General features: G+C 44.0%; 1 protein-coding gene across 1 annotated transcript in view; it reads right to left on the reverse strand.

The window, feature by feature from the left end:
• Positions 1–16,290, reverse strand: part of ephb1 (EPH receptor B1) — a 146,746-nt gene that overhangs the window by 13,461 nt on the left and 116,995 nt on the right. Inside the window, exons 8-12 of the mRNA XM_071926887.2 lie at positions 14,750–14,858; positions 13,271–13,335; positions 8,449–8,571; positions 6,977–7,224; positions 5,251–5,466 (exon numbers count right to left, since the gene is read on the reverse strand). Coding sequence (XP_071782988.1) covers positions 5,251–5,466; positions 6,977–7,224; positions 8,449–8,571; positions 13,271–13,335; positions 14,750–14,858 — 761 coding nt within the window. The remainder of the gene's footprint in view (positions 1–5,250; positions 5,467–6,976; positions 7,225–8,448; positions 8,572–13,270; positions 13,336–14,749; positions 14,859–16,290) is intronic.

The raw sequence follows: 16,290 nt of genomic DNA on the forward strand, positions 1-16,290 counted from the left end.
TCCTCCACATTCATATTAATGTTCATGCCTGGATGTTCTCCTGCTGCATTTAAACCGAGACTGAGGAAATTAAACTCTACCATCTGAATAAAATTACCCTGGAAATATAATATAATATAATTAGTTCCAAACACAAACCAAAAGTATAATAAAATAAAAAAAACAAACTAGGGCAAGGTGGGATGTTAGAGTGTTCCCTGCAGTTAAGAATGAGCATGATATAAGCCTGGAGTTCTTACGGTAAGTTCAACCCTTGAAGCTGCAATATGCAACTTTTTTTTGTATTAATGATGTTGGGGAGCCGTGTCGTTTGGGCGTGGCCAGGGGTGAGCTGGGTTGTGACTATCAAGGTGAGGCTAGCAGCCACAGCACAGAAAAGTCACAGCAACAACAACAGCAAAGGCAAAAAGTAGTAAAAAAAAAGAAAGTACAGCAAAGCTAACCAAGGCCTGTTCAAAAACATGGGTAAACATCGACATTGTTTTTCCACGCTGGTACCATCCATCTGAAAGGAGATGAAAGGATTGAGAGAAGGACCACAGAGCAAGCTTGTATACTGCGAGACAGGTAGGATGCTCGCCAGTTTGCTGTGTTTCTTATGTAAGAAGCTGGCGGTGCTAGATTATCCCACAGAGTTCGTCAAGTCAGCTCGTCAGTCCCGATGGGAAGGAGGGCAAGAGTTGCAATATACTTTGCTGCCTCAAGGAGTTGATGTCTATAGGCTCTATGTCTGCATACAGGTGTCCTTAAAAGCAGGCGGAACAGAAAGTCCCTCCGTTTGCTTTTTCCAAATCCAAATGGACATGTTCCCATTTCTCTTCTTGTTTACTTTGAGATTCTGTCCCCTTAACTCGAGGTGCATGAATATTTCACCACAAGGAGAATAGACAAGCCAAAAAAGTACATGGGCCCGAAGCCAGAGAGGAGGGGAAAGGATGCAAATAGAAAACAGACAAATGACAGAAACAACAGTGCGGTCCACATAGTGAGTATGTGAGCACCGGAGCAGAGCTGAGAGAATGTCAGTCAGGTTACAGGGGTTTGACGGATGAGCTTTGTTATTGGCTCCGAGTGACCTCGCCGTTCAACCCCTCTCAGCCTCAATGACACAAACACACAGAAAAGCACTTCGGGGACATACATGTGTACACACAGACATACAAAGACACAACACACACTTCCAACCACATATATGCTCATTCAGTTGCAACATACACATTGCGTGACATGCAAGGCAAAGACCGCCTTACCACAACGTCAGCTGAGGCCCAAGCAGAGATTCTTGAACCGTACATGCCGCCCTCACTATGGCCCTCTGGGCATGAACCCTCAATAGAAAGCGTAACACCACTTATCCAAGCCTTTTCAGACTTGACACGCTATACGCCCCCACGCCAAAACACGGACACACACACACACACACACACACACACACACTCTCACTATCAACCACTTAAGCGCTGTCATCTTCACCACTAACTGTGCATTAAACCCCAATGACCACAAATAGACCTCTAGCTTTCGCTTGCCAAACACACTCACCCATGAACACAGACACACAATAAAACACACACACACACACACACACACACAAACACACATCATCACCACCGCAAACAGTTTGACGCACCATTCGTCACACCCACACTGAGCTTGTCCTTCGGATGTGCCTGTATGTCCCTCAGGGAAAAGCCTTGGAATGGGACAGAAGTGGACAGCCGGAGAAAAGGGATGGATAGATAAATGGATGCAGGGATGGATGGATGGATGGATGTCTCCTTGGATAGATGGATTGATAAATAAAGAGAGTGATGTGAAAGTCTTCCTGGCCCGCAGGGTGTCCAAAAATCAATCCTGTCCTCTGCCAGATTAGCAGGGTCACATCTCACCCGCAGCTGGTGAGTTGCCTGTGGGTTACTCCTGAAACCATGCCACCAAGTCTATCCAATCAGGCAATGAATACAAACACACACACATAAGAAAGTGCACTGCTGCAGCAAAACACAAAACAGCGCACCCAAACTCTCTAAATTAATTAGCACATATCACCTTAGTAAGACCAGTGCAATCCAAACATTGTCCTGTGAGCCTAATTAATCACGACTTTGGTGAGCAGCCAACAGAGAGGGAGGACAGCCCCCTTCTGTCTGGAATCTCCACTACATAGATCCAGGGTGAACCCACATCCAGGGTTAACACAATTACCAGCATGCCCTCCCAACCATACATCCAGCATCACACCACAGGCACTGTAATTGGTTTGTCTAGAAATGTGGGGAAAAATTAGAAAAGGAATAGAGGGAGAGAAGTGATTAATTTGCCGGAGGAGGAGGTCGATGGTGATGTAAATCACTGCATGTCAGCGGAATTTAATTTCCCTGATTCCCGCGGCCTTGTCTGCCATGCCAGCCTTGCTCGCTGATTGGCTAGCATCGGGTCATAAGCTGAAGAGGTCGGGAAGTGAAGGGCACCGTGCGTGGCTCAATTATAGGACGATGTACCAGACCCAAGGACCCCCGACTCCCCCCCATGATTGTGTCCTAAACACAGATGGCATGTTCCCCAGAATAGAGGGGATAAGGGGTCAGGAAAACAGGTGAAATGGAAGTCTATGGTAACATCAGCTCAGCGCTTTATGCATTCTCTTCAGATGGAAAAGTTAATTGCATTTCTTTTTGGAATAATTTGAGAACTTAACTGGATTCAACCTCTCAGTGTGTAGTGGGATCTGAATGAAATTGCTCTTTTGATTCGGAAGGAACAAAAATAGTTATGGAATTGAAGATTTCATCTGGATGCTTATGATAATAATGCGGCACTCAGTAAGAGAGTGAAGCGCAGCCAAAGCTTTGATGTGCTCATTTTAAAATCTCTATCAGGGAAAAACACACCATCAAAATAACCTGACTGTGTTGCCATCAAAACAACTCCCCAGGTTCAAACTTCAAACCTCACCTGTTCTATTGACTCTCCAGATAATGCCCTCAAGGAGACTTTGTTTGCATTAAACAACATCAAAATGCCGACCACAATCTATAATCCAATCCCCACCTTTTACTCCCTCTCTGTTATATCAGCAAGCTCAGCGGCACAGACAACAGAGGCGCTGCTCCTCTTTGTTGCTCAATAAGACCCATTCAGCAAGGTTTAGCCACAGAGGTCAGACAGACAAAGCAAGCTCTTCCTGGGGAGCAATTAGCTCCCAACCGCACCAATGTGAGGTCACATCCCCTCCGGCCCCTATCACACTTCCTGTTCACACCTGAGCTGCCATCTCCTGTCAATCAGCAGTCTCCACAGGGCCTTGTTGTCTGTGTGTATATACTGTATATGTGTGCGTCTGTTTGTGTAGCCTTTCTAACTAAGATGCTGAAATATCAACAGCTGGAGCAGACCATTTCACAGCTAGGCTACAAGTGCAAACTTTTAGTTTTCGTATTTGGCAGCCTGGGTCATGTGCACAAGCTAGTTGTGAGGGGCCTTCAGATGGCTGGTCTCCCTAAGAGAAGGGCCAAGCAGTTAGCGAGGTATTGTTCAGTATCTGCTCAATATGGAGGAGGCACTGCTTCTTATACCCATGAAGTGGATACTGTCTGTTATCCTTCGACCTGCCACTGTTTTCATCCTGTGTGTATGCAACAATGTGGTTGCCAATTAGGCACTTATGTAACTGACTGACTCAATATCTGACTGCATTAATAGTGTTTATGTCCTTTGTATGCTTGTATTTATGTGGACATAAATAAATATTTTATGTGTGTGTGTGTGTGTGTGTGTGTGTGTGTGTGTGTGTTTGCTTTAGTAATAATCCTCATACAGGAGCGGTTGCTACCTGAGCTAAGCCGAGAAAGTGGAAATAAAGTACATTGTGTATTGTGCATTGTTGTCTTTTTTCTTCGCCTATATTTAGATGAAGACAAATTATTTTCAGAAGTCTCTTTTCATACCTGGGTAGCACAATGACTCACAGCCAGTTTGACTGCATGCTTTTGATCTCAAGTTTTGAGCAAATCCTAAAATAGGCACTTTTTCATAATATAATATATTCATATTATATTCATATTTATTCATAATATATACTGTGCCTACATAACACCGTATATACATATACATGAATCATTCTCAGAAAAAAAAAGCCCCAAGGTAATTTTATCAAACAACTGAGTAGTTTCACTCCCAGGTAAACCAATGGGACTGGTCAAAGAATAGACACTGGCTTGTGTAGGACCAGTGGAGGCTGATGACAGGTAAAATGCAGGACAGGGCTCAGCAAATTGCAGGGTAAAAGGTTATGGCCATATATAATTCTACTGTACTTAAGACTAAGCAACCTAGCTAAGTTCAAAATTGAGGAGGATTATCCTCTCTATCCTCTATAAACCAGTTTCCCCTACATAGGACCTTATTATTTATTATATATAACTGCAGGCAGCAACACACAATACATCGGCAGTAAAACAAGCTCATTTGCACTCTAGTCTCAAAGCAGACTCAATGAGGTGTTGCGCACACACACACACACAGACAAACACACACACACACACACACGCAAAAACATGCATGCATGTACACATGAATGCCTGTACACTCCCACCGACACACAAACAGACACACACACACACACACTCAGACATGCTGGGAGTCCTAATGACCTGTGCCGTGTGTGTTTGCGAGGGTGTGAGAGTGTGTTTTGAATTAGGAAGAGGAGAGACAGAAGATGAACTAACGATGGCTGCTAATAATTACAGATCTGTAGCGTGGAGGAGTTAATGAGGAGCCAAAGCCTCCCATGATGCCCCAGTAATAATGAATGAGGAGGGAGAGAGAGGAGGGAGGGAGAGAGAGGGGGTGGGAGCTGTCAGTTTGAGAGGCCGCAATGCCCTTTGGTTTCTCTGCACTCCGGGCATGTCAACGAGAGAGGGGCCTTCCCAGAGGAGGCTTGTCTCCACACTAATGAAGATGTGACAGACCTCCTGTCCGTGACTTGCAGAGTGAAGTGAAGAGGAGGGAGGAGGATGAGGAAGAAGAGAGACAGCTCCTATAAAATGAAAGGTACTGAAAAGGTGAAGGATTTCTAAGATCTTCAAAAAGAATAAGAGACAGTGTCAGATGGAAACAAAAGTGGTGAGATTGACAGGTGATGGGTTTTTAGTGCATTTTGCCTGCCTTACAAATCAAAAAACTTTAAAAACGATACATTCAATGCATGTTTTTTTCAAAGCAACAGAAACAAATAGTGCAAGCACTCACCAGAGAGCTGGTATAGCTGGGATCTGAGGTGTCGTCCTGTAGGTAGCGGGACAGGCCAAAGTCTGACACTTTACACACCAGGTTGCTGTTGACCAGGATGTTGCGTGCAGCCAGGTCACGGTGGACATAATTCATCTCTGATAGATACTTCATCCCTGCTGAGATTCCGCGCATCATTCCCACCAACTGGATCACTGTGAACTGACCATCGTTTTGCTAAAGGAGAGAAGAGAAACAAATGAAAATGGTTATTTAGATATTATCTTTGGCATCATTAACATAAGTGGGGATAGCTGGAGGATAGGCAGAGAGATTTCAGCAAATGCTAATGTTACTGCTTTTAATGATAATGAACTAATTATGATGGTTCTTTACTGAGTCATGGAGACATCCTTGACTGATTCTATCTCTGTATTGCAATTAAAACTTCCAGGCTCAAATTTACTTATTATTTTGAATATCTACTGTGTGTTAATTTGGTTCTCTATTCAGCAATGATCTCTGATGTACTACACAGACTAGCCCAGCCAGACTAGACGAGCCATGATGTCCTCAGAGTTACAGTTAGCATCAGGGCCGTCCAGTGGGACCCTCTTCCAGAATTAGAAAAGCCTGGCGACGCATCCTTGTCACCACAGCTGGGAAGTAAAGGCACATTCAGTGGCAAGGGGACAAGATGTGCTGTCACACCTAGAACGTACATAACAAAGTGACAAACAGCCTAACCTCGCCGCCTTGCCCATCTATTTGTGCATGACACACTTCCTCTTTCCAAAGCAAGTTATTATTTCTGTTTATTTCTGTTTTTGAGCTCCTTCCCCTCCCTCTGGTTCAAGTCATTTGTTATTTACACTTTCCCATTACAAAATCGACATCCTGAGCCCTTGTCTTGCCTTTCACTTCCTCTTAATGTCTAGTGGAAGAGAATACAAGTATTAGATAAGCAAAATGGATTCCTGAAGCCGATCCTGCTCATTGTGGGTGAGCATTGTTCCATTCTGGCATGCAGGCATACATCTATAAGTACCATCCACACATGGTGCCCCTACCCATGTGTGAATGCTCTGAAGAACAAGCTTTGAACCCCAGCACACACTAACAAATAAGAGGGTAGGGGAGATCGATGGGAACACAAGTCGGATGTGGCGGTTAGCAAAGCCAACTTCAAAGGGTCCCTTTAAACCCACCCTAGATCAAAGTGGAATGGAACACCAATCCATGAGATTGAAGGAGGGAAAAAAGCCGGTTGAATATTGATTAAGCTGTATGTCCGCTCAATCCCGACTACAAAAGAGAGAGCGAAGAGTCCATTAATAGCTCCAAGCATTAATGGAGAAATTAGAGGATAGGGACAGCTACAGCGGAAATTCTCAAATTAAGAATGATTGAATCATGCTCATTGTCATGAAACATATTCTCTGTTTGCATTGGAATGGTTCAAAAGGCTGATTTAAATTTCTATTAGTGGGGGATTCATAGCCTGAACTCCTTTTCTGGGCCTGTTCAACCATTCATTCTCAATTAGCTCCTCAGTTCCACAGTGCAAGGTTTCCATTCCTCTCCTGAAGATGACTTTCTCGGACTCACCAGATAAGATGATATTAACACTCGCGGCATGGTAACACTAGACCTGACCAGTGATATGAGGTATCAGAGCTCCTTCACCCAATATAAACTGTTTGCACGTTGTTAAGATGCAGTTTAGTATGTAAAAAAAATCACTCACCCTGAGGAAAGAGTCAAGGGCACCGTTCTCCATAAACTCTGTGACGATCATGACTGGACGGCTCTTTGTGACCACGCCCTCCAGGCGGATTATGTTGGGGTGGTCAAACTGGCCCATGATTGACGCCTCAGACAGAAAATCCCGCCTCTGCTTCTCCACATAGCCTGCCTTCAGGGTCTTGATGGCTACATAAATCTCCCTCTTACCAGGCAGCTTCAGACGTCCCTTGTACACCTCCCCAAATTCACCTAGGGGGGAAAACAGAGAGAGGCACACTGTTGTTGCACTGTCACAAACAAAAACTGATTAAGATATCAGACAAAAGCTTAGGAGAGTTGATTAGATCTAAATCTATTCGTTTATCAGGCTAATTTGCATCCCTTGTGCCTGAGCAGAAATATTACCAAGAGCGCTATAGATCTTGATTTAGTCTACATCAGGCATGCTAAGTGTTGTCCAATTCTGTTTTAGTATTGCTCCTTCAAGGCATTATGAACAGTAGGGCTCCACTGACTCACAGTAGTCATCTATCTTAAAAAAGTCTGCCAAGTGGATTCATATTCCCCAATCAAAGAATTACAGCCAAGCACTATCCGGTAAATATCTGGAACCCGTTTGATTAATTATCACCACCTTGGTGTCCTGCAGAGATACCACACAGTGAAATCAACAAAAACGGAAATCTTTAATTAGCTAGTCCCCCTGCATCCTTACCCCTATCCTATCTCTGTCACTTCCTCACACCTAGCTTGCTGAGTAGGCCAGCCTGCAGGAGCTATTCCAGGCCTGGTCTCATTACCAGGGGTATTTCAGCCTCTGTATGAACCAACACATACTGTACAGTATCAGCATGCCCTCCATGCTGTAAAGAAGGTGTGTCCTGTCCTGTTGAAAAGGACATGTTGGAGACACACTGCACATAATAAACTGTTTCAGCAGGTAAGTGCACAAATATTAGGCTGAAGCTATTTTAGTCTCCAGGCTTTCCTGGCATTCACCTCAAAGCAATTAGCAATTACATGTTAATGAATTTCACCAAAAAAAGATATTTTAATAAGAGATGATGTGCAGAAAATTATAGTGTACATCTCTTGCATGTAATGTTGAAGTAAATGAAAAGAGATGATGCAAGGCAGAACATGACCGAGAGCTCCTCTGAGAGGACCCAGAGACAGAGAAAGACCAGGGAGCGGGCCGCAAGGCTTGAGTTATTTCTGATGCCATTAGGTCCCTGGGTAGCTGGCCTATATGCTGCTAGTGCACTTGACATGGGCCCTTGACATGTTCCCATCAGATGGGGTCACCAAAAGGGCTGGGCTTTCGGACCTCAGACAGATTCAGGCTAAACTTGTTAGCCTGCACATGTAGGCTTGTATACATAACACATTAATGAACAGAAATACGTGAAAACATGAGAATCCAAGTTCACATCCACACAAAAACATTGGGTCCACAGCATTCATTTACTGTACCTGCACCAATGACCTCCTCGATCTTGACAGTCGAGACGTCAATCTCCTTGGCAAATTCGCGGACGGCCTCGTTGGGGTCCTCGTAGGTAAAGGGGTCAATGTAGATCTTCATCCCCGGGGAGCCTGAGAAGTGGGTCGGGCAGCCCAGTGGGGAGGGGCAGTTAGACATGTCGGCTCGCAAAGAGAGTTCTAGAACAACCAAAGTGCTCAGTGAGCATTCCAGAAGAGGAAACTGTTCTTTTTTTTTTTTCTTTGGTTGATGTCTTGTGAAATGGCTGGTGAATGCACTCACACTTCAAGTCACATCTTAAATCATGGTGTGACACAGCATCACTTACAATCACTACAAGCTCTTAACAGTGGTAAATGATGATGACTCCATTTACTCTATGGTCCTCCTCAGAGGCGGGCGAGAGTACTACAGTATGTAAAGGAATATGAATTAACACATATTGCACACATTTAATAGTATGTGCACACCATTACAGAAACAACCTCTCCTCCGAGTAGAGCAGACAACAAAATGGTGGTTTGATGATTCAGTGTTTGGAAGGGGAAAGCAGACCAGGAAAAGAGAGAGAGAGAGAGAGAGAGAGAGAGAGAGAGAGAGAGAGAGAGAGGGAGGGATATAGAAAGAGTAAATGTAGACAGATTTTTTTTCCCTTTTATCCCTTACCCTAGCAGTCTCTGCTCTTTGATAGTGGTAGAACCAATTTCCCCGAAGCCTTTCCCTATAGGAGCTCATAAAGAGATAAAACCACCGCGCTATCAACTGGCTCTTTATGCCGTTCTGTGATAGGTGAGCTCAGTTCACAGACTGGAGATGTCTGCAAACGGAGGACAGATTGTTTCTGGGTCGACAGGCCGGGTGGGGAGGACTGCTGAACAACACTTGTAAACACATTCAATACATGCTGCCACAGCACGGACATAACGGCAAGCAAGCAGACGTCAAATCATCATTTCTACATTGACACCCAGAGGCAGCCCTCCTCTCAGAGCTGTTTAGTCAAAACCTTGGCAGCCATGATTGGAATAAACCCATCTCCATCAAGTCAATTTGTGCCTGTTCATTTGCATGAGCTACACAGGGAGAGGGAGGGGTCTCAAGGGATGGGGGGAGAGGATAAGGTCTGGTCTTGGAGGGATCAAGGTGCCTCACCTCGCTCTTGACTGGAAGCTGATTCTAGTTACTGCACTAATTGCCTTGAACCCTGTCTGTGTGAATGTAATTGCTGATTAGAGATTCCATACAGATTGGATTTAAGTTAATCCATCAGAGGGTTTACAGCTTTGCATGCCATAATGACATTCTATTTACAAGTGTCGCCAAGCAGCTCACTCAACAGCACCACTGGGTGGGACTCAAAATCTCTGCATGAAACATATACAACAACAAACATGGAGACTACATACACTCACAGTCAGAAGCACACATGCACATAAGACACACATACACAAGCACGTCCCCACACACACACACGCACATACACACACACACACATACCCGCACATGCTTGAACCCATTACTTTCTAATCCACAGGCCTGAGCCCACTTTCATGTATAATTTAAAATGCAAACAGTTTATCTCTCTCTCTCCCTGTGGTGCAGCCCTGTTTAACTGGACTCATCTTTTTATGGCCGTCAGATAAAAAATAGATTCCTGCTTTAATATTTCATAGCTCCTTGATCTGAGTGTATGGAGCAAATGTATCCAAACGTCAATTCTATTTTTACCAACATATAAAACAACAACTCTGTGTGGCTATACCGCAATGACTCATGGCCACATTATACATGGCCCTTTTCGATTAGACGTCCATATATAAAGCATAAATAGACAAAACAGACAAACTCATTAACCCATTGAATTTACATCTATAAATCCGAACTAAATCTCTAGGCTCTGACACAATTGTTCAAATGGTTAAGAGCATTAAGTTGATCAGCATTATAAATTACTGTTTACTGCATAGCACTTAACCATGTTATTTTCACCAATGTCCAGCATTTACCCTGCTATTAGTCTGCCCTGCTCCTTTACTGAATGGCCCTAATGTATCCACAAATCAACCCAATGGCACTAATGCTTACATTAATCTATTACCGGCTATGGGTAAAATCAAATTGATTGTCCTAGTACACAGCATTTACGTATTCCCTAAAGACAAACAGCGCTGTCAGAATGAAACAGTGGCTTCATAAATGCTATCTTTGTAAGTTACAGGAATTCTTTGATATGACAGTCTTTTGCAAAGGCAAAAATAATTTCTTCTAATTCCTTTTGCCTGTCAATATTTGCATTTAACTTAATGTGATTATCTATTTTGAGAAATTAACATAAACAATTCCAATACGTCGTAGGCCTATAGTAAATATATTCCCATTTCATGTGGGTCCAAGATACACACTAATCTACTCTGTGGCCATGTGAATATAATGAGTTGAATTTACTTCATAAACACAAACTAATTATCCAGTGTTTGATGTGAGAAAATCATTCACCAGATGCACACTGAGGGTTATTAGTAGGAAAATCATAGAGGGATCTAAAAATCATATGTGATTAACGGCCACATGGTATAGATAGTAAAATGTTAATTTGGGTTTATCAGGCATGCAGTGCCTTCTGCAAATCCTCACAGTGTGATAAATGGAATTCTGATCAGGAAATAAAGCGTTTGACCTATAATCTGTAGAATGATGAAAATTGCTATTATCTGAGGCCAGTGCCAAAGCAAATCTACAGATGGTTGCCAATTCTGTTTTTGCCTTACCCCAAACACTGTGTAGTTCACTGCCAATTGTTTATTCATTTCTCTACATAGATTTAATTTCCTTACTATAACAATTTACTTGCAGCATGCAGTGACAGGCAAAAGGGCCGATCAAAGTATAAGCATATTTGGCACCGAACCATAACCAGATCTGTTAACTGTGTGTCTAATCCACTCGTCAGTCGGTGCGAACACCAGATGCTGAAGCGCAAACAACAGCTGAAGCTACACAAGCGACAAACGGGGCTGGAACACGTGTGACTTGAAGATGTGTTGGCTGTCATATGTACAGATGTATTAGGGCGTATGGTAAACATGCCTGCAACTGTTAATCAACTGATGTTAACGGGTTGTTGATGTGTGGATAAGAGCAGAAGGGAATGGATGCATTCGGGATAAACAGGCAATAGTCTCAGATGCAGGGAGGTGTGTGTAATGTGTGTGGATGGGTGCTGGTGATAACTGCTGTGTGCTGATATGGGTATTATAAAGAAAATGTGTCCGTGGCTTTGAGGGAGGCTATTTCTCCAGGCCACACAAGCAACACTCGATGCATGGGTGGGAAGGATGTGTGTGTGTGTGTGTGTGTGTGTGTGTGTGTTCATGCGTGTGTTCCCATCTGCTTGTCATGACACCCCGCCCACCGGAGCAGTGCTTGGTGATCTCTATAATGTTTTAAAGCCTGACATCCATGACCATGACCATTCAGCTGCACTCCTCTAACTGACCTTACAGTAGGGAACAGCGTGCATCTTCAAGCCTGTCACATTAGGTAGGCTGGAGATAAACTAATCTGTGGAGACATCGCTTGATGTGTGCGGCAACAGCTGGAACAGTAGGCAGCTGGGATTGGAGTTTCACCCAAAACAATTGGCTGAGTGGCCCTGTTTTATTGTTGCGCTGAATACTGTAATTACAAAACTGTCAGTCAAATCTTGAGAGAATAGGAGAAAACAATGCATCATGGGTTGGGGGATTACATTATGAGTGGTGGTGGTGTGAGGGTTGAAGGAATAAACCTATGAATAGGATCCCTTATCAGTGTTTTATTTCCTCTCCACTTCAAATTGCTTATTTGATAATTAGGGCTGTAAGCGTCTCTCATCTTTTGTTTATTTTTCCCACTTATGTTAATTGCATTTGGTTTTCTCAAAGATAGCCTGTGACAAAACTGACTCTTCTGAGATTTGCCACAGAGAAAGAGGAGCCATTTTCTTCTGCCTGCAGCGTTTTTAATGAGCCCCCGGCTGCCACTGCTGTAGCCGTGACACAAAGTAACTGTGTTGAAACGCTTTGCTGTGTCAGGCTCAACAAAACTCTATCCCCTCGAGTGAGCCCCTTTTCAGACTGCTAGGTCGGCAGTACATAGGGCTTTCATTTGAGGTACAAAACTCATACACACCCTTTTGTGTGTGTGTGTGTGTGTGTGTGTGTGTCCCTCTAGGCTCCTTCCCCTCATCAGTCAGTGCCTGGGGAGTGCTTAAAACATGACTCAATCACAGCTATCTTCCAGCCCTGAGAGATGAGTGTCAGTCAATGTCACTGAACACAGGAAGGAAAATGTCATTTAAATCCACAGAAGTCTGCTACCTAAGGTGTTCTCTTCTTTAGCCAACTCCCTATTGATTCCCATGCTATGTATGAGTACATGCAATAACATACATTATATGACAGGAGAAGGGGAGTTGACTAAAGAGAGCAGGTTAATGCACAATGTCAAAAGGGATGTTTTGACTATGGTTAGAAGTTATCCTTAAATAAAACACATTATTGAGGAATATTATAAACATCATCCAATTTAGAATAGAATGGAATAGAATAGAATTAGGCCTATTTTTTCTAACCTCAGCTAAATCTTTGGGATCTCCCCAGGCACAATGAGAACCATATGTTTAAAAACAACAACACATACAACACATACAACAAAACAATACAGTAACATGACAGGTGTGCATCAGGTGTAGGTTACAGGCCGTTGGACGTTCATAAATAATTATGGCTAACTAGCCGTTAGCTTGGAGGAGCTCTTAGAGGATAGACTCACCTCTTCCTGTGCTGTAATGCTGCAACTTGTCACTATACACCGCCTCCTTAGTGTATGCCCTTTTCCTGAGGGAGAGAGGGAGAGAGAGAGAGAGAGAGAGAGAGAGAGAGATGACAGGATGAAAGGAAGTGTAAACGAGGCCTTATTACTGTCCGTGTGTCTCTACATGGCCTGAAAATGACATGGCTGAAATTGAATCAGTTGCAGAGGGTTAGTGATGGCAAATGAAGTTTATGAAAATGAGCTGGTTTTTAATTAGACCTTGATAGGATCTCTGTGCTTTTCATCTGTCTCCTCTGCCTCAGCATCAAAAGAGCCTGGCCCGTTTGATGAACACTTATTTGCTCAAAGTCGCGCGCAGCACAGCGGAAAATTCAACTTTCATATTTCTAAAGAGGAGTAAGATGGGAATGTGACAATGTGACAAACTGTTGGAAAATTAAATTGGTTGGGCTTAAGTAAGTTAACAGGGCAAAGTGGGAGCCTAGTTCTCTGTGGAACTGAATATTCCATTTCAAATGTGTCAACTGTGCTGACCTAGCTTCTCTTCCCATCAAATCGATTGCTTCCTCTAAACATATGTGTATCTGTGAAAATCTCAAATGTGTTTCAAAGCATAAATATGGGCAGTGCCTGTCCACATTTGACTATTGGTGGATATGAATTATAAATCTAGCAAGCGCTAATATGTACCAAAAACATATAGCAGAGTTGCCAGGTGTCAGTATAAGTAACTATTATAGGGAATGGGAAATTCTGATGGGCAGGTCCGATCAGTTCGCCTCCATTCATTGTCTATGAGAAGCGAGTAACTGCGCATACATGGCATGACGGGATAGGTGGTGACGCAAACCAGGCCTGCAACGCAATGAGAAAAGTTGAAAAGATTTATTATTATGCAAATGAGCCCAGCGGTCACGGCTCGAGAATCAATCACATTTGGGAAAAAATCTGGCTCTCGAATTCTCCCAGTGATTACATTTTTGTTCCTAGTTCCACTTCAACTTCGAACGGATGATGGAAGACAGCTGTGTTGGGATCTCCCAAATTATATGACCCACCTCTGTCAGCTTAGAAAGATCTTGACAAATGAAATAATACATGGAGGAAAGCGCCAGAGATTATTGGTCTTCCTGGTGTGTAACGTTACCTGAAGTAGCCTCAAATATTTTAGCTGCTAACTTTGGTTAAGCTCTGGTAAGTACATATTGGCTGGTCAAAAAGTTGCTAGAAGTTGCCAGATGACGTCATTTGAACTGAATATTTTGAACACTAATTTGAATTGTCGCCAACTGCTTTGGCACACATTAACATTTTCTCTGATGGCCCGAAAAGGTGGCTAACTTGTGGCTAGGTTGCTTTAGAGAAATAAAGTCGCCAGGGGGGTTTGAAAAGTCGCTAAATCTAGCAACAAAGTGGCCAAGTTGGCAAACGTGTCTGCATGTACTGCAAGAGACAGAGAGAGGAACATGTGAGTACCTGCTGCATACGATAGAGATGGCCACCAGGGAAACGATGAAGACCACTCCTGCTGCTGCTGACCCCGCAATCAGAGGAAGTTGCTCCCTCAACTCCGACTTGAAGTCATCTACATAACACACAGGGAGGGGTGTGGGGGTAGGAGGGAGAGATAGGGAGAAAATGAAGAAGAAGAAGAAGAAGAGGCAGAGCAGAAATGGTTAGACTGAGTGTAGTGATGGATAAAGAAAACATATAGATCTCTCAGCTGCGAGGCTGAGTGAAATCCGGTGAGCTTTTGCAAGCCTGACTGACAGGCTGTGTTTGATAAACCAGGAGAGAGGCAGAGAGAGATAGAGCGAGAGAGAGAAGCAGAAAACTAGTGGAGAGAAAGAGCGAGGGGGGGCTCTCAGTGTTTCTCTGCCTTCTCTGTCGCCATAGCTGTCAGAAATGAGCGGACGAGAAAGTGCACCTTGGAATGTTGTATCGGAGCTGCTGAAACAGAAGTCACGCGCTGCCAATCACGCACACAGCCCAGACATGCCGAATATAGCCGGGGATGGGTTGGTGGCAGTTCAGAGGACAGCCTAAATGACTGCCTAAAAACACATACACTGCAGAGTCCTCACTCATCTTTTTGTGTGCCTGTCTTCCCTTGACTTTGGCACCAGCGAGTACTGTAGTTAAAGCAACGCAACATTTAGCATGCTGCAGGCAAATCAGCAGCTTCTAAATCCAATCCCCCGTGTAGAATGGGCCTATTGGATTAAAGTGATAAAGGGAGAACTAATGCATCTTCGGAGCAGTGAGAGAGCTGGGATATCTGGGGAAACTCAATGTGACAGGAATTGCTCACTCTTTTAACTTGCACATTTATCAAGTACGTTTCAACCAAACAGTGTGAATGATGTTCCAGCTGCTCAGGCTTCTAGACAGTCTTCCTATTCTCTTTTGATGCATATTAGGTGTGAGAGGTCCAGATAAATCTCCCTTTCGCCCATGTGAGAATGGTGATTTTGCCTGACAGCCAGAAATCACACAGCTACCTGTCCCAGCAGTAAATAGGCTCCTATTACAATCAGTTAGTTCTCCATGCCTCAGCCTATTAGAGAACTGGAGAGCTGTGACATCAGTCACCTCGCTGATGGACCAATCACCTCTTTCTCATCACACCTGCCAATCAAATCCCCCTGGCAGCAGTGTGTGTAGGTGTGTGTGTGTGTGTGTGTGTGTGTGTGTGCTGGCAGAAGTGGTGAAGGGACACCTTGCGGAGGTGTATGAAAACGTGATGACAGGAAGACAAAAGGGATTATATATTTTGAGGGGAGGCAGGGAGGGGAGGGGAGCGGCGGTCGGGGGAGATGGCTTGACAAGACGGGGGAGCGGGGTGACAGGGAGGGAGGAGATGGGCAGAGGGGGGGGAGGAGGTGGTGGCGTGGGTGTGATGTCGTCAGTTCTCTAGCGTCTGCTGCTAATTGCTTTGACGAATGTCGTGCTATGGCGGCAAGCCAACAGATGAACCGTAAACAGTGTGTGTGTGTGTGTGTGTTTGAGAGATTTTG

Source organism: Centroberyx gerrardi, chromosome 13, assembly GCF_048128805.1.
Source record: "Centroberyx gerrardi isolate f3 chromosome 13, fCenGer3.hap1.cur.20231027, whole genome shotgun sequence".
NCBI lineage: Eukaryota > Metazoa > Chordata > Actinopteri > Beryciformes > Berycidae > Centroberyx > Centroberyx gerrardi.